The 20,036-nt window shown below is 37.3% G+C and overlaps 2 protein-coding genes across 4 annotated transcripts in view; one reads left to right on the top strand and one right to left on the bottom strand.

The window, feature by feature from the left end:
* Positions 1 to 20,036, top strand: part of Miga (mitoguardin) — a 36,869-nt gene that overhangs the window by 5,636 nt on the left and 11,197 nt on the right. The gene's annotated exons all lie outside the window — the stretch shown is intronic.
* Positions 1 to 20,036, bottom strand: part of uzip (beta-pore-forming protein unzipped) — a 28,277-nt gene that overhangs the window by 4,244 nt on the left and 3,997 nt on the right. The window contains exons 2-3 of the mRNA XM_011064480.2: positions 1,270 to 1,486; positions 103 to 470 (exon numbers count right to left, since the gene is read on the bottom strand). Coding sequence (XP_011062782.1) covers positions 103 to 470; positions 1,270 to 1,486 — 585 coding nt within the window. The remainder of the gene's footprint in view (positions 1 to 102; positions 471 to 1,269; positions 1,487 to 20,036) is intronic.

Here is a 20,036-nt window from a genome sequence, read left to right as displayed (position 1 = left end):
CTACGTTTTGCCAAGGCGGAATCAAAACAGGAAGATGGCAATGCACTTTTCTCTTTTATCAATTCGGAAAAATTCGAAAGAACTCGCAATCTCGATACTCACCTCGTTTACATAAACAATAGTACCGAAGTTCTCGGGCGAGCTGAGCGTACCGATATAGTGAGTGTACCGCGGTTTCTCCAGATCTTTAGGAACTTCGTGCCGAGCTACCAGCATTGTCTTATCGACGTACACCGCACCCACGGGAGGCGGGGTGTACTTGTTCCATTGGATCCACGAAATCCGCGCCGCCCCGTCGACGTTCTCCAGTAGCTCGTACTTTTCGTACGACTGTACAACACCATGTATTGTCACTGTGCAGACCTTCTCCTTTTCTTTCTGTGTACCGGCCACCCATACGCCACTGTGCATCGCGCGGCACACGTAGAGCACCAATCTCTTTACTTCCGCTTGATTAGCATAATTCTCATCTGCAATAAGTCCGCGTGAAGACAATCAGTCTCATCAATCACTAGACAGTTCGATTTTTAAGTCTCGTGCCAGGATGCTAGAAATCGATCCGAGATCTCAGACAGAGAAAGAATTAACAAATCGGTTACACGGTCAATGCGATTGGTAAATTCTTTCTTTATCTGAGATCTCGGTCCGATTTCTAGCATTGAGGATACAAGACTTTAGGCTTAAGAAAATCTAACATTTTTGTCTCGCACGACAAGAAATGTCTAGACTCGTTTTTTAGGCTTTCATGAGTATTATCTTCAAAGATACTAGAAAATTTGCGGGTTATCGCTATGTTTTTATCCATTACTAATGCCAACGTTTCGTGAACCTTGCCGTTCACTTCATCACGTGCACTCCTCGCCCGGCAAGATTTACGAAACGTTGACATTAGTAATGGATGAAAACACGACGATAACCCACAAACCTTTTGGTATCTTTGAAATGTCTAGACTTTGAAGCTAATCATATTCTCGCAAATTGTATTTAAATCTAGCGCGTCCCTGGGAATCTCGATTTCTGAATGAAGCATAAACGAGCGTGTCGACTCTGACGTAATGATGCACAATTAATAGTTCACGTAAGCCGGATCCAGGCCAAGGAAACATGAACGGACACGAATGAACGATTTGTTTCAGTGAACGTCAACACAGCGACATTCATCAAAAACAAGCTGCTCATTTCTGTTTGTTCGCACTCATTCGGTCTGACCTCGGCTTTTGCGCGACACATTGCGCGCATTGTGACGATCCAGGTATATTATCGTCGCACCTTGACTATCCGGTACGTTCTCGCTGCCACCGATGATTATCTCCTTCGAATCGCTCGGGTTATAGTGCGCCAGTGGTAGCCATTTGAGCGTGGTTGAGGTAAGCGTCTGGTGGCCGTACTTCGATAGTATGTGCACGCTATTGTCCGCGGTAGTTGCCGACAGCAGAAGGATGCAACCGAGCACTCCTAAGGCGAGGTAATTCTTCTGCCAAAGCATCTGCAAACGAGAAAACGAGATGAGTGGGTTAACTTTCTAGCCGTTATCATCTCATAGAAGGATTAGCAATGATAATAGTTCCGCATAAACTCTTTATCTAGGAGCTTGCCTATACCGAAGGAAAATATCAAATCTTGATAAATATTTGTTTGAATAATTCTAATATTTACTAAATGTCTTTATACTACATATATTTATTTATTACAAAAACCATGAATTTGTGATTTGACTATCATTTTTTTATTGAGTAAATTTTTTTTCAGTAGTCCGATTTCAATGAATAAGGCAATATCTGAAGATTTCGTTCTCGTCCTCAGAACATTCGAATAGAATTGATCGATTCACGTTATCTAGACAATTTTCTGGATTTCAAGAATAATTTGGCAACCCCGATGGCTTTGGAGAACCGCAGTCTCGTGGAATGTAAAGGGTTCAAGCGCCGGTCCCTTTCTGGCTTTCCCATTTCTGTCGGAGGTCAACGGCGCGGCCGTGCTATGCAAAAAATGCGCGCGATTTTCCGGCGATTAACACGCAACGAAGGGGCACGCTTCCCTCCTATCTAATCACATCACGATCGGCAGCAAAAAGGAAGAAAAAACCGACAATAGACACGAAGCGCACGCACAGCTTTGCGCTACCTAACTCTACTCTCAGCGAGAAGCTGGCCGCCCCTCTGGGGGACTTTGTGATTACGTTTCCGCTTACTATGCCGAGCGTGTCTTCAACGCGAATCCCCTCTCCCTCGGTATAACTGGATCTCGACTTGGTTTTACTCTTGCCTCTGTATTTTCGCATCGGTTGGTCCGGTAACAAGCGAAAAGGAAAATCCGCGGACTCTAACACTCAGAAAAGAGAAAGAGAGAGAAAGAGTCTGTAATCCTCGAATCTTTCTTTGGAGGAGATCAATGATATGTCTTGTAAAAATGTAAAGTGTACATAGAAATTGTAGACGGTCGTGGAGTCTTAAGTCGAAACTGATCAATAACAATCAAATATCTTTCTTTGGAGAAGATCAATGATGTCTTGTAAAAATGTAAAGTGTACATAGAAATTGTAGACGGTCGAAACTGATCAATAACAATCAAATAATAAGAATACGTTTAGGTTTGGTCAATTTTCTATGATTTGAGGCCCTACGATCACCTACGACTTTTTTAAACGAGTCTTAATAATCTCAAAAAGTGTAAACGAATAAAAGTGTCAGAGTTAAATGTGCTTTCCAGCAAGAGATGTATGACACAGTGATCATTTCATCTTTGTTTAACATTGGCAAATAATAAGAATGTAATGATACACTGCCATCTGTGTTTTAGCTAAAAAAAACACTCAAAATCACGATGAACATCTCTAGATCTATCTTATGTAACTAAATTGGTAAACACTTTTAGAACTTAAAATGAGATAGGTATGTTTGATGTTTGGCAAAAGCGAAAGAGAGACTTCTAGTGCAGAAATAAAAAAGACTCTATCAGGATCAATTATTTTTAGCAGCGATGAAAAAGCTATAAAGTATCACGAGTTGCGATCGTTTCAATCGGGATTCGAACATGAACAGCGGCAACGGAAGTCGAAGGCAGCGGTGAATGAGCCGTTGACTGGCGTGTGTTTACAAAGGCAATGACAAGTTGCATAATTGCTCACTCAATCTGTAATCGATATAACGGCCGCGCAGTGTTAATTCCAAACGGTCTTCTCATCGCGTAACGTAACCAACGGCGACGGTGATTCTAAAAGAGCTCGGTGTCGACTCAAAGCCGGCTAGTTTCTCGAGCACCCGGCATATCGGCTTCAAGTAACCGTAACGGTTCCGTGGCATATCCGTTTACACGATAATACGCTCGTTTCACACCGTCCGGTTTCCACTGTTTGAAAGTCGCCCACGAAAAACAGAAAAAGCGAGAATTTAGTAAAGTAAAGTGGCTTGAAATATTTATTAATAGAATTGCACAAAAGAAACTGGAAATTCGAAATAAAAGGACTTGACAATGACACGAAAGTTTCATTTTTTCCTGACAAGCAATCCTCCTCGCGATTCGCTTTGAGGAATAAAAACCGCTTCTTCTAATGATTGAATTCTAAATTTGGAGAAAACCGAAGTCCGATATACCGTCAGTCCGATTTCATGAATCAATAGCGACGGAAACGTAGAACGGACAGCGCGATTGATACGACTTGTAATGTATACATATGAAATAATATCGGACTTCGGAATTTTGCGATGGAAGCGTGCGTGACCTACCGCAATGCTGTCTGTGATGCCATAGTAATGCGCATGATATCGTAATGGATAGAGGATTTAATGACGGTTTTCCGAACAGAATGAGGACTAACTACGTAGGAGTGGTAATTGAAACATCAGCTTGATTTTAACGACGCGACGGTGTCAAGTGGTAAAAAGGAAATGTTAACGAGGTAGGAAGTAACTGGTACCCTTAGAGCAATCTAATATCATTTTATCGTTCTCACAAGAATTATACGATTAGAATTATTCAAATAATATTCTGCAGTTGATTAATTTCAGACTTCCTACGCATCGTTTATCTTTCAATTAATTTTCCACGCTTCATATCGAAACTGTACAGCGTATTAAATTGACAAGAGAGACGATTATACACGTTTATGAGTATCCTTTAGCGAATGATTTTGCGCAACGGCCAATCGAGGGTTCGCCACTGACAAAACGTTTCCGCTCCACGGTTGTTCACGGTTCCGCGGAAGCAGTCATTGTCGGTGCATTATTGTCGCGATGGCATCGCTCCAATTGTCAGAAAGATACGAAGCGGCTGATAACCCTTCCAGGCGATCCGCACAATTGACAGAGTCCGGTTTCTGTTTTTTTTTTGTCAGTCTCACATTTTTTTCTTCGCGTACCCTCTAAATTCTTTGGAGTGGAACCTAAAGACCGGAGCGTAGACCTTTATAACGCATAATGCATAAAAAAATCCGCCGGTCTTTTATTTCATGGAAAGAAAGAAAATGAAGGACTAATTCGGATTAATTCATTTTTTTATAATGTGCATTAAGCGTTGTGCATTATGTAAGACGCTGCTGCCGTCCTTATTCTAAAGAATGAAAATTGAAAAAGAATGGCTCAGTTTTTAATCTTTAAGGATGGCACTTGTATATAATCTATTCTTATTTCAAGATCGTCTTAAGTAGTGTCTTAAGATGCTAATACTGCTCTGGCTTATGACATCTTAAGACTGTATTAAAAATATTACATTTAAGTATTCATAATCGGGTCTCATATTTAAGATCATCTTAAGTATAGTCTTAAGATATCATGAACTAATCAGAGAGCTATAATTAGCATATTAAAAGACGTTATTTAAGATAAATAATAAATCTTAATAAAAACGAACTATATCGCTCCTAAACTGTACTTAAGCCAGTTCTTAATATAAGAATTGACTATGGCTTAAGAGTGAGAGTCACTAAAAGTTTTATGAGCTTACTACAATGAGTCATTTCCTGAACTAACCGTAATAAATTATTCTTCTTACATTCGACTGTGATTAATCAACTTTTTATAGCTTAAGACTTAAAACTTAGGTAATGGCTTATTGTAGAAATAAAAAATAGAGATAAAACAATGAGATTTAAGGCGTAAAACTCAAACTTTAAGTCTTAAACCATAAGAAATTGACCAATCATAGTCGATTATTTTTTTCTCAAATTCAACTGTGATTTGATAATTTCTTACTTAAAGTTTGAAGCTTAAATTTCACGTCTTAAAACCCCCATCGACGCCGTTTTAAAAAGTCTAAAACGCTGCGTCGTGCAAATCTGAAAAGCGCACGTATTTACGAAAATATGCGAATGCAACAAAAAGATCACGTCAACGCAAACGTGTTCGTAAGAAATCAATTCGTACCGAGTACGGTCCGTGACCCGAATGGAATTTCCGCACATAAAGGATTCGCGCGTTCCGAACCGTCCACGGGTTTAAAAAGGCACGCATCACGAATTCCGGGACACCGTTTGAGCGAGTTACGAGGCGGTCTGCTTGATTCGATTAAAAAAGCGGCGAACGCCACACGCAATTATGGCGAAACAGAATCCGCGTGAACAACACACGTCGTGCTAGATGAAAAACGTCGCAATCACGCCGCTTTTGATCGTTCGCTTGGTATATCTGTCGAGGAAAGGATCCTCAATGAACATGTGAGACTGACAGCTGGGAAGGTAAAAAGGAACGCGATTAATTTTCCCTTTCCACAATCGCGTCAAAAGCTGACGCATCGATACCGGTTTTGCGTCGCTAATCCGCAAACAGGTACAATTTCGCTTTACGTTACGTATACGCGACGTACAAGAAGTCCCGTTAGCTGCACGCGGATTCTCCGCTTCACATTAAAGAGCTTCTCTTTTTCCATTGATTCCTCAACACGCGATTCTCGACAAATTCTCATCTTTAACGAGAAATCTCGTCGTTTACATGGATTACGTTTTATACGACAGGTTTAGTAATATCCGTAATTATGAAATTAGTCAATCATAGTTATTCTTCTAAGTAATAATAATGTAATCTTCTTACGGACTCTTCCAAAATCAGCAATAAAAAAAAACCCAGGGCGAATGACAGTGGTAGTTAATACACAAGATGTGAATCTCATTTGCCCTGAATTTTTTTGGATTTTTTTCTTGTTCATTCCTCTGAAGAATGAAATGACTGTGATCAGCCAGTTTCATAACTACGGTTTAATAGACTGTGATCAGCTAGTTTCATAACTACGGATGTTATTAAATCCAAAAAAAAACGGATGTTATTAAATTCAAAAAAGGTGTAAATAGTAGTCATAATAGTCACAATTAGACAAGGTGTTGCATATCCTTGGTTATAGATATCACAGGACAATGGTAACCCAATCCCTTGAGCCAAATAACATTTTATTATTTTTAACTTCCATGTCCAATTCATTTCTAGTAGTTAATTGATTTGTAGTTAATTAATTTCAAAGTAAACATCATCCAACGTATACATTAACGTACGCATTAGTAAATAATGAACTAATAATTTTAAGTCAAATTTAATATAGTTTGTTGAACTAAATTGTTTAACTCTATTATGACAATCAAATTAATGATATGTTGAGTAAGAGCAGTGGCGATCTAGAAATGGTTAAAAATAACTCGGATTGAATTTAATTTGAATTTAACAATATATTCTTGAAGATGCGCAATAACAACAAAATAACGGCGTTCGCAATCCTAAATGCAGCTGACATGAATATAACATTCAATGACTCAATTATATTTTTTCGACGTTTTATTCTTACATTTAGCCTACTGATTAGCATGGTTTAGGACTGATTAGAATTTAGACAGGGAACACAGATTTTTATAACGTATAAGAAAATCAATCAGAGTTTTATTTCATGAAAAGAAAGGAAATTAAGAACTCCGATTGATACATTTTTTAATGCATTATGCAAGATTGTGCTCCCTTAAAATCGATATAGTCATAATCCATTCTTACTTCAATATCATCTTAAGTTTTAAAATTCTAATATATTCTGATGCTAGTATACTCAATGTACTTAAAACGGTCTTAAATAAGAATCGACTGAATACCAATCTAGGACCGATTTTTGGCCATGTCACCAAATCATGCGGAATATCTTGTCTAATTCCATCATGATTGCCACCTTCCTGTTGGAGATTGCTTATCAAAATTGTATATTGTCAAAAATGAAAAGTTTCGATAACCTGGCTAATGATAATCTTGGCTAGAAAACGCGTACTACAGATATAATTGACAGGTAAATAGATTTCTAGCAAGATAGTGCTCCGTGGCAGGAAGATGGTAATCGTTTACGACAAGATGTACGGGTTTACAACCTGTTATCACGCGACATTGACTCTGTGACACGCGTATCCGCGCGCGCGAAACTTCAGCTCTTATCCGCGCGATGACGAGCGCGCATGAAGGATTTATTGACGTTTAAAAGTCGGTCTAGTGCAGAGCGGCTAAGGCTGTAAAGGCCACTTCTCGTGGTCGATGGGACTTGTCAGCTTGTCGGTAAATTAACCGGTGGTGTAACTTCTAACCGGTTTAAGGCGGCACCGTGGAATCGTAAACACGTGTCCGAACTCGAGGTTCTCTCGCGAAATGCTCGTCTCCTCTTCTTTCCTTGTGTTTCTTGCGTTTTCGACATTCTTAAAGCTCAGATACAATGAAAAGAATAACCAATTTTAACTAGAAATTAAATCACCAGAATACAGGATTTCAATAGGTTGAAATCTGTACGAAAAGAATGGTTTCGTTGAAGTATCTAAAAATTTAGCTAGATAGAAATTTAAAAATATTTTTGCTGAATCATCACAATAATCATGTAAAACACTTGAATTGATTGTCAGAATATTTTAAAATTGTGTTTGCAGTATTATCATCATATTTAAGCGTCCTAGATAATTATTTTGATGGCCTAACAAAATTTTATTTTCAGATTTGTAGCTAGTTAAAAATGTTCAGATACTTCAGCAAAATCATTTTTTCCATTTTCATTCCTTATTCCTATCATTATGTCTAAATCTTTATATTTGTTGTAAATTTGCGCGATTTGACAGAAAACCGCACAGAAATGCGCACTGGTGAATTCACTTCGCCATTAAAAATTATGAGAATGAAAAATCAAGCACGGTCTCGCTTACGCCAGCATGTGTAACGCGATTCCCCGAGAATATATATACGCGTGTAATTTTATATTTATCATTTTCAAGCATCTCGTGAGTGGAAACATAATAACGACTTCGCAAACTAAAAGAACTGTTATAAAAGTCTTTCGTCGGTCTCTGTAACGACATAGTTTCGAATACTGATGAAATGCCCAAGATAAATAAGGAAATTTCATGTAAAAGTCAATTCAAATAGAACGAACGAAATTAAACAAATAAATACTCGTAATATTAGCTATCAGTAAAATAAACTTCATTCAATAAATAATAATTGAATGTCAATTCATATATTTCGTATTGAAATATAAATTACTTGTCGGTGACAAAATTAAATCGTTTTTTTTTCCACACATGGATTAACGAACGCGATTCACGTACGGATTAATGCAATTTCTTCGTCATCATCCTCGAACGCGATCTTTCCGCGATGACGTGCGGGTAGTATAATTCCAGAATCGTCGACGAAAGTTACGCAATGGTAAAATTGATCGCAGTGGGCGCGGTCTGTACTTTAAACATAGAATTTTTAACCGGTCTATTTTCTCTGCCATATATATCTCGCATTGTCATAACACGATCGAATTGAAGGTCAAAACTTGGCGTATGTACGCAATATTCGTCGATGATACGCGCTGCGAGGATATCATTTCTATTCGCGAAACATACGGGGAACACTCATGCCGACGCGAGATATATTATTTACGTTACAGTACAGACACGTTTCTTTTCTCACTGGTGATAAAAATCATGCGTGGGCGCGGAGTAGTAATAAATATATGAATCGTACTTAACGCTCGCCCTGCAACCTTGTCGTTCGCATGATTCGCATGATGTAATGCAAGAAATTCAGTGTCGGAGACTTTGATCTGGTCGAAACATTTCATATATTGGGTCATCTAAAAAGTATCCGCGGTACTTTATCACTAGATATATGACTATCAACACACGTCTAGTGACAAAAAACCGCGGATACTTTTTAGATGACCCAATATTACAATGTCTGTTTTTTATTCCACTAGACTGCACTAAACTCCCTCCGAGGAAGAGAGTTCCTCCAGTGAAGTTCCTCGCTTTCGAAATATATCTTATCTCACTTTTAAGTTTCAAAAGTGTACGTTCAACCAGAGAAAACAAATCTATAAAATGACGATCGTCTTACAATAAACAGTTATATCAAAATGTTTAAACTTTCAGCGATCCGATTTTCGAATTCGCTTCTTTTTTCTTTCTTCGAGCCACAGACACAAGCATTCTTCAATCCTTAGTACACACCAGCGACTCTATATAACTGGTTACGAGATGACAAACTTTCGTTTGGCCCGTTGTTTCTGTCAACATCAGTAAACTATAAGAATAAGGGTAAGATTATATTTGTGTTTTTGTCATACGATGAATTTTTCAAGCCTGTTGATTGGCTGCAGGAGAAAGATTCTCTCTATCTTATAACCAATCAACAGGCTTAAATTTGTTATACGACAGAAACGCACAAATGTAATACCATCCTAAGTAAGATAATTGAACAGCATATAAAAAAGAGACAATATATACCCTTCTTTTTTCATTCTTATTTTGAGCAAAGATCCTATGTGAAGGTCTGGCTACAATTTCAAAATCCTATGAGAAAAAATATATATATACATATATAATGTCTCCCTATATCTCACTCTAACTTATATTGTCTTGTTCTATAATTAAAGAAAAAGAATAAGTTAGAATGAATTTATACAGGGAGAAATTATATATATCTTTCTCTCCCGTAGGATTTTAACAAAATCGCTTGTGGTTAGACTGTTATAGGATTTTTACCTTTGACAAAATTGCTTGTGGTTAGACTCTGTTGTAGGATCTCCAATACACACGATTGAGTCTTTCGTGTCCTGCACGTCTTTTCTTCGAAAAACTAAACGCATCAAGTAAATAGTTATGTAACATTTATATTATAATTTTTTTAAATATACAATCTTATAAATACTTTTTAAAGATATTAAAGTATATATAACAATTTTGATAATTTTTGTATATTTATTAAAATGATGAAAATTAATCCAGGACACAAATAACCTATCATATGTAAGGGACCAAAAATTATTGTGTGTACTAAGAATTCAAATCCAGCAAAATTGAAATAAAATAAATACAGATAGCCAGTAGCTTCTTCAGTTTGAATCGATAATAAGGAAACGAACGACGAGTCAAAATATAGGGATCGAAGAGTTCGGAGTGGTTCGTGTGCAAATTGAGAGAGGATCAATCTCACGTTCCTCGTGATCGTTGACGTCGTGATTCTCATCCCGCGTACGTTACCGTGATTACACAGAGGGAGAAGTCGATTGCGGTCGTCGAAATTGATATTCAACGGGCGAATATCGGTCGGCAAACTCCTCTGCGCGAAGTGACGAAGAACAGATTATGATAAGAAAGATCGGCATATACACGTATATGTTTTTCTTATCACGGCGACAAGCATATCGAGTGTATCAAAGCCGGTACGAAGCTCCCAAGAACGCAATTGTGATGCGTTAAAGTAGAATGTCCTTCGTATGTGCAATGCGAAAGGCCATTCGTTACATATCGCACGTTTGATGCGCCGATGACCCACTGGCCTTAACTGCATGGAGGCGACTTCTGGAGTGTGACCCTGACGAACGTTTGTGTATTCTTAATTGGATCCAATAAGTCACTGGACACGCAATTTGGCGAGTATAACGAGACGGTCAAAACTCGGACTTGTACTCCGATTCTGTAACTCTTAGGTGTGGATTTTCATTTGCTGATAAACTTATCAGGTTAAGTTTAACTTGATTTGGTAAAAATTGTATTCTTCTATCTGTGATTAATTGCTAAATTGGTCTCTCTAAAAATTTTTATCTCACTCTAAAGAGAACAGCGTTCGGAAACATCACGGGTGGCCCCGTGTATCATCTTATCCTTGTTTAATATTAGGTTGAATAATAAAGATAAAACGGTACACGAGGACACTCGGATAATGTTTCTGTACGCAATCGAAAGTGAAATCTTACTCTTAAAGATTGAAAACTGAGCCACGGTTTTTCAAGACCGCTCAATTTTCTCTCTTTGAGATTCCACTTTAAAGAGATTTTATAGTGAATAATTGTTAAAGTTATCTACAGTTTAGTGATTATCATAGCTAGACAAACATAAATTTTATTATCATCAAGTAAGGTTTAAACAAGTTAATCAAATAATAAAAAACCGGATTTTAATGACAGTTTGATTTATTGTTGCGCAGTTTTTCTATCATATCTACGCAATGATAATATAATAATATCAACACATAACTGCGTTACAAAATCGAGATGTTTACGTGACCTTATATTCTTTATTGTACAGAGCAGTCCTTTATTTCAGATTGTCCTTCAATTTTAATAATATTATGCAAAATTCTTTTCTAAATAGCATTCCAATATTTAATGTCACGAATATCTAATGAACGAATATTTATGAAAACAACTTACAAATTTAATTTTATATAAGTACAAATTTCAGAAATTAACGCGTAGACTTTAGTCATAAACTAGTTTGGAAACATTTAGGGATAAAGTCTTAAAATTTATCCTTTATTTTCTGTAAAAAAAATATGGTCACTAGGGATTACCGTAGCTTTGATCCCCAACCCGCGGTCTGTTGGATTGATCATCCGGAATAACGTCGGTGTGTGTGGGTTCACCATGTTGATTTTTCCAGTTGTTACTTACAAAGGGTCGGGTACTTACAAACTTTGATTTCAATCACAAACGGTTTGGAAGCACGCAATGGATTAAAAAAAAATGAATAAGGCTGAAGAGAGAACAAAAACTCATTTTTCAAATGCTAATTAATCTTACGAGCTGACATCATCAGACTATGGGAAGGGGGTTGATTTTCGTCATGCTTGCTGACGTGCGACAGATCTTTCCGGAATGAATTCCACGTAGTTTGGATCGATCGATTACACGTAATGCGGTTGACCGTCGATGGAAGGGAGGAGGGAAGCGGCGACCCCGATTTCCCATCGATCATTCGTGAATCCAGGAATAGAGGTAACCCGGCATAACAACAACGGTCCGGACGTTTTAAATTTGTTACAGCTTTTTACAGCCGGTCGATGAACGGTCAACATCGAAATAAGCTCGCCGACTTAGCGACGCGTACACTTTAATATTCATCGGAGAAACGATGCAAGGCGGTGCGAAATTATCTCCGACGAAATTAGATAATTGACTTTCACGATGAATTATGGCGGCACGTTGATATCGCGCAATTTAAGAGAAAGTACAGATTCTAAAATGGACTCAATAAAGGTATTCACAAATGTTTCTCGAAAGGTCGCATCGTCACCATGTGTACTTTTGCGCTTATTTCCAAGGCACGATCTTGCGATAAACTTCCAGATTATGAGATCATCTTCGTTTTGCCGTTGCACAAAAATGTAAGGTATGATCTTGAATCACAACACGACCAGAAAGAATCTCGACCAGAAGGATTCTTCCCCATGTAAAAACAGAGGGTCGATCATGGAATCTTTTTTCTAGGGCAAAAATGTGAAAAATGAAAATTTATTACGTACTTGTACAGACATAGATATGTACATAAATTTTCATTTTTCATGTTTTTATTCTAGAGAAAAAGTTACATGATCGATACACGGAAAGGACAGTTTTGCTAAAGCAGCTAAAGTATCTAATTTAGCTAAGTACAGATTTGACAATATTTTTTATAAGAAAATATGTAATTACGTGGAAATTCAAATATGATGGCAATTTTGCAAAGGTTTAACAATCTAACAACCAATTTGAATATCTTACATAATTTACTTTGATAGTCCAACAAAATTATTTTCAGATCTGCATCTAGCTGAATTTTTACATATAGGAAAATATCCTATTGTTATAAGAAAAGTGATTATTCAATTTACTTTCTTTCTTTTAAATAACGATTATCTTTAACAAAAATTCTTTTGATAATAATTTTATGATATACTTACAAATTTTAGAAAAACTCATGTATTCAAAACATAAGTATTTCTTTTCTTTCGAAAAATATTACAAAATTGATACAAGTGACTTTATATAAGCACTCGAATTTGTTTTAATTTAATAATCTCAATTAAACTTACTAGGATTCAAAATATATTATGAATAAATTTTATGTTTGTTGATAAATTTTTGAAATACTTGAAACAATTATTTGGGTACAGTAGGTATGTATTTTTCTGTGTGTAGATACTTCAGCAAAAAAAAAAAAAAAAACCACCTTTCCATGTAAATCTTTCTCGTGGGCAGGATTTGTTTTTGAAACGGAATTGCTTTCGAGACCTAAAGAAATATAAATGGACCGCAAAACAATACGACGTTCTCGGATGCTTCCGACTGCAGGATTGCCGATCACTGCACGGCCTAAACTGTGGGACACGTTCGCGTAACGGGGGAGAAAGAGGACAGAGATAGGGCATGCCCTTGCCATACGGAATACGAAATGAGGGAAATATCGATTTCCGCCACACTACACGCTATCAGCGGACAGCGTTACCATGATAACACCCCCGCCGTCGCTGCAGCGAGACCTGATGCAGTCGACCGAGGGACTCGGCTTCTGCACAATCCCGCCACCTCTTTCTGGCACGTGCGGGGAGAAAAAGTAGAGATGGAAGAAAAGAATCCTACATGCGACCGCAGCGCGACAACCACAACAAAGAGGCAAATTCTTCACAAAACCGAGACGCCGCAAAGCAGACGCATTGTCGCCCTCTCCTCTCTTTCGCGAGTATCGCTTTCGCAAGCGCGCATAATGGAACAAAAGCTTGTTCTTCTCTCTCGCTAGGTGACTCGGCTCAAGTGCGGCGTAATGAAAAGTGCGACGTAAAGAGAGAAAAAGAACGCAGAAGATGGTGATGCTCCGCGAGAGGATGTTGAGTAAACGTTGCATCAGCGCGACTTCTGGACGATGGTGGATCCTTGAAAATCTACTTTCACCGGAATGATAATTCACAGAGAGGAACGAATATTAATTTGGTTTTGACAAGTGGAGACTTCCTTTTATCACGGATCTTTCGTCTGAAATGGTTCCTTTACTTTTGACAACATGAAGAAGTCTACAGTTATTCAGTTGTCAAGAGATAAACAACAGTCGACGAAAGTCTCTCGTCAAAATCATTTTCCAGCTTAAAAAATTCACGACTAATTAATTTTCTCTTCTTGTTTTTATGTCATACACTTTTTTACTGATATACTTGAAGCAGTCAGTGATTTGAGAGAAAATTGCAGTCGAAGGAAACTTGGCACGTCGACAATATCCGTCCCTTAGAAGCAAACACGAGTTCTCGCTTACGCATTTTCTCGTATCGTTGAAAGCAACGGGAATATTTCGAGTAGTCAAGCGAAATACAAGCCTCTGGTTCTTGTTACCAACAAAAAAAATAACGTCAGCTCTTATCGTCTTACGTCATTACGCCTTGCGGGTATTTACCTTCTCTTGTCGATCGGCCGGCTGGATTTGTGTTGACCATGCACTTGAAATCGCGCAGAGGAAACCGACGAAGAAAAATCGACCGCGAAGAACAGCTCTATGTATATACGGAACCATACTTTCTAACGTATATTGACCAATAAAAATCTCGCGAAATGTAAATGCTAGCGACTTAATTGACCGTGGAACCTTCTCTCCGAGATTGGATCTCGGGGTATTATAATTAGCGGTGCGCGTCTCCTTTCCCTCTTTCTCTCTCTTTCTGGCCGATCGTTGCAAATTAAAACGCTTGATGAGTTTTCTCACCAGTTTTCCACGCTCGAAGGCCATCGTGCGCCAGGCCGAACGGTAAATCGATAACGTTTCGCATTGACCTCGACAGCGGCAACATCTCTCGTGTTCTTCCTCTATTCGTATTATATAGAGCAATGGTCCGAGGAATCAGGGCTGATTAAAGGTATTATATCTCATGGAAATCGGAAAAGTGGAATGATGAGAGCGATTAATCAATATTGTTTCGAAAAATTCATACACATCAATTTTTACTATAGGAATGTTCCGATCTCCAAAAGATTGATCTTCCCAAACGACAATAGTGATTTTAAACTGATCAATTTTGTGAATAATTGATTTTTCTAATTAAAAAGGGTTATTCTAAACCGGTCTTTTTGTTAAGAATCGTTCTTTTTTTTAACAAAGAAGATTATTTCGAAGCGATCTTTTTGTAAAAAAATTGATTTAAAAAAAAATCGATCCAAAGATTGCATATCCCTAGTTTTTATTGTTTTTTTTTTTCATCTTCTCTTGATTCAGTAAATGAAAAAGTGAAGCTACAACTGTAACATTTGTAAGTAATTGAAATATGATTATGCATTTATCGTCAGTATTAAATAAAATATAGTGATATGTATTCAGACTATCTTTTTATTTATTTGCAAACTGACATTATAATTACGTAATAATCATTTACAAATAACTTCATTTTTTTATTTATTGAATCAATAGAAGAAAAAAACATGTGTGAGAAGAAAAAATTCATAGCTTTATTTTTTTCTTCTCACACGTTTTTTTCTTCCATTGATTGATTTGGCTACCACCATTCTTTTCCGATGTTCATGAGACGACATCTTAATTCTGAATCTCGAGAGAAACACAGGTTCGAGACAATATCGACTTCCAGTCCCTTATTCTCTCGGCAGTCTCGGCGCAGCGGGTCGCGAGGAACCAAAGGCTTAAGAGACTAATTAACAACCGGTATCAATGAATACATCAGGTGCATTGACGAGCAAAAGGCACCGTTATATCGGAGTTACCCGCCTCCACAAGATCAAGACGGGGCGCAAGACGGGGGCGGAAAATGACTTCCCCGCCTTCCGCACCCCGCGCGCAATCTGTCATTGTCAAGGGCACCTATGCGATCAGAGACCGTCTCTATATCGTCATTGTTAAAGTCATTTCCGTCGCTCGATTGCCCCCGGCGACATCGCGCCGCATCGAAAACTTAACTGCGATTCTCCACGCCTGTCCATAAGCCCTCCCCCCTCTCTCTCTCTCTCTCTCTTTCTCTCTCTGTGATCGTCGTAATATTACGCTGATTGTTCCATTGTCGCGGAACATCCTACTCTCTTTATTGCCCAGCTGCTCCTCCTATTTCTATTCGCGGGGATAGATAAAGTCTATCTACGGTGTGTCTGGGAAAATCAGGTAACCTAGCGGTGCGTTTAACTAAACACAGCCGGCTTCACGTATCATCAGACAAATAAACAGCACATTCCATTGATGGAAATCGATCGACCGATCCTCGGTCAGAATGCATTCCTTGACGAGTATTGCGAGTGGAGTTTCTCTTTGAGAGAATTTAATTAACCGGCGCGGACGCTCACGCGAGGAATCATCACGCACAAGAAATCAATTTATTCGTTTTACTTAACCATGTTTATTCAGTCCATAATAATCTCTCGGTCAAAAAAGCGCCGGTTGTGATCGCGGTTGTAAAAAAAGAAAAAATCCATCATTAACTGTTTTCCGTTACAGGATCGGCTCGAAATAAAAGCATGAATAAAGACCATGTCACGCATTGGAGATTAAGGATTGAAGATTAGAATTCAACTAATCAAAACGAAACGGATATTAAATTAAATTTAATTGAGTCACTCTAAAAAAAAAATCGATGTGGATTAAACATTATGGATTTAAATCCACACCATGATAGCGTTATATAAACACCAGCGGTTGTAAATTCACATGTTGAGGTTGATCTTAACATCAACACGATGAGAATTATATAGACACCGCATGATGTTAAATTAACACTGATATCTTTTTAGAGTGTTGAATTCATTCTAATCTGTAATTCGCAATTCTGAGTCTCCAAGTAGTCTGACACGGATTTTAGAGATGAGGAGGCGTCTCCAAAAAGGACAATAGCGTTGGTATTATGCCGAGTTTCTTCAGTGAAATATATTGTGCCCGAGGAGCTTCTTTCGCGGCCGATGACGTGGCTTTCGTAGTACAGCGTTGACCTCCGTCGGTCTACTTTACGATGAAGTTGAATCCTGGTAAGCAAAGGAGAGGTGGCTTACTACGGCATACGATTTTATCTTCCGCGGCTCCGCGGCTCACGTAGGCCTCTATTATGAGTGAATTGATTGGTGTTTATTTATGTTCCGGCATACATCCTTCCCGAGAAATTAAGAGAAGACCATGAAATCCCTAATATAGTATACTAGCATAAACTACTAGAGTTACATAAAAGAAGATATATGAATTCCATTAATTCTGCACACAGAAAAATATCATTCTGTTGCTAAAAAAAAAAGTGATTGCTCAATTTATTTTCTTTCTTTTAGCAATGATTATCTTAAACAAGGAGTATGTTCTTGAGAATATTTTTAAAATATAATTATTAAATTTTAGAAAAACATTAATGAAGTTAAAACAAGAATTTATTTTTTGTTTCAATTTATCAATGTTCTTCTAAAGAATATTATAAAATTGAAGAATCGAACTTGTTAATTAAAAAATTTTGATTAAAGTTAGTATTAAATTTATTAGGATTTAGAATATATTTTTAACAAATTTGATATTTGAACTTAGACTTGCGGGTACATGAAATAATTAATTGAAGTAATTAATTATTATTTGTTATTATAGATTATTATTAATTATTATACAGTATGTATTTTTGTGTACACGTACAAAAAGAAAATATCTATTTCAAAAATGTATATAACATGGTACAAAGAGATGATGAGATCCATGAAGTAATTTACAACGCAATAACAGATTAATCGTTACGAAGCAACGAGTCAGAAAGAGGGGAGCCCTAAAAATAATAACGGATTAAATTAAACGCGGTCGATTGATTTTCGTCTCCCTATGTATGTACACGCGATGTCAAACATGACGTTTATTTTTATCGGATATAACTTGTGTCTTACAAACACACGCACGGTTGTGTTTGACATTGAATGCGCTGCTAAACGGAGAATACACGAGCCGCCCGCGGACTTTGCATCGTATCAAGGATGCTGGGAATATTAATACCCTCCTAGATGGTGGCATCTAGATTACCCGACGGCGCTCTGATGGAATGAAAAGAAAAGATTTTAATGTCCTTCATAGTTGGCCAACGCAGTGAAAGAGGGAGAGGAGGAGGAGGAGGAGGAAAGAGGTACAATCTGACGTGAGAGATGAGGAGAAAAGAGATGCAGAGGCGGCAGAAGTAGAGGCGTGCGACGATGTGAGCCAGATTATGAAAATCAGAACAAACGGTCGTCGGTGTAGGTTAAAGGCTCGTTGCGCGGCCGGGGCGTGTAACGATGTCACTTTTATTAGCCTCATCAGGGACACCGAGAGAGGCATCCTCCGACTGGGGGCGGGTACTATCATTACCTAATATCCAACGTGATCGCGTATCTCGTTACGCCAGCAATTTGCATCCATCGACGCATCGTTGCACGAGAAAGTTTTCGCGGGCCTCCCGTGAGACGACGTGATGGCACCTGCGTATTATCTCTTAGAATAGACGAGATAAAATTTTCTTCCGCAGTGTATTTTTAGCGCGTCAGAAAACGAAAAGAGAGATGCGAAGAATCCCAACGGCGCGATAACAGCCGATGATCAGCGACTGTAATGACTGTAACTTGATCGTATTAGTTATATTGGAGATTCGAGAACATAAGAAACGTCAGTAGATGCTTTCCATTTGATGACACAAGTCGACACAACTTTTACTTTTAAATGTCAAGAAAGATAGAATGACGTTTGTGTCGACTTTTGTAATAGCAAATTCGAGTGGACTCACTAGTGAGTACTGGTGCAAATTAAAAGGATTCTCAAGTTTTTGTTTTATCAATTGTGTTTTATCAATTAATTTTTAAATACAATAAATAATTGACTTTTCTAACTGTTTACAGATTTAACGATAAATGATAATATTATATCGAAAAACGAAAAAAAAGTTAAAAAATTTGTTTTATCGGCTTCGGGCATTGGCTTTAACAATATTTACTTTATATAGTTTATTTACTATGTACGTAAACTGAAGACTTATTTACTATGTACTAAACTTTACCTTGTATGTATAAAACAATCTTGATTTGAACTAGGAGTTACATGAACAATATTGAGTTCTTAGAACTAGGCTTACAATTAGATAATATGAAAAACTAGTTGGAAAATTTGTACGTATATGTGTGTGCAATATTGATATAGTAATATGTAGTGTATGACAATGATACATAAATTTGTATGTGTGTAAGTTCTACATTAAATCCTGAGTCAGTAAAAGATCATTTATATATGTCATAAACTGTTAACTTATGTTGTAAGCTATAACAAATAGACCAATCGCAATCGAATGTGAGCAGAATGAAGTCGATTATTCTCCTCATGTTCGATTGTGAATGGTCAATTTCTTATAGCTTACGACATAAGTTAAATTTGTGGCATGTATAAATGATTAAAACAGACGACTTTAAGACTCCTTTAAAGTCGTTGTGCACTAATTTAATTTGAATGAAATGCAAATATTTTGAATTATAAAACTTATTTTATCTAATATCACAATAAAGTAATTGATTTTATGGTTTAACTGATGTCTATATTGACATTAAACACATATCTTTACATCAATTTGTGTACGACGGTTTTAATGTTAGAAGATGTTGCACAAATTCTAAAATTCCATAATTTTTTCCAGAGAAAATTTCATGATTTTTCCTAATGTTTTCAATAGTTTTTTGTAATTTTTGTATTTTTCGTCCTGATTTAGAAATTATGTTAAATTGATCTCTCAACAAATAGTTGAGAGACCTATTTAACATAGCAATGTTAATTAATATTGTTAATACTGACGCTCACACTGCTTACATTTAATTGTTAAGTTGATATAATTGTTAAGTAT

Source organism: Acromyrmex echinatior, chromosome 9 (genome assembly GCF_024713525.1).
Source record: "Acromyrmex echinatior isolate Ae372 chromosome 9, ASM2471352v2, whole genome shotgun sequence".
Classification (NCBI taxonomy): Eukaryota; Metazoa; Arthropoda; class Insecta; order Hymenoptera; family Formicidae; genus Acromyrmex; species Acromyrmex echinatior.
This window is presented reverse-complemented; position numbering and strand designations above follow the sequence as displayed.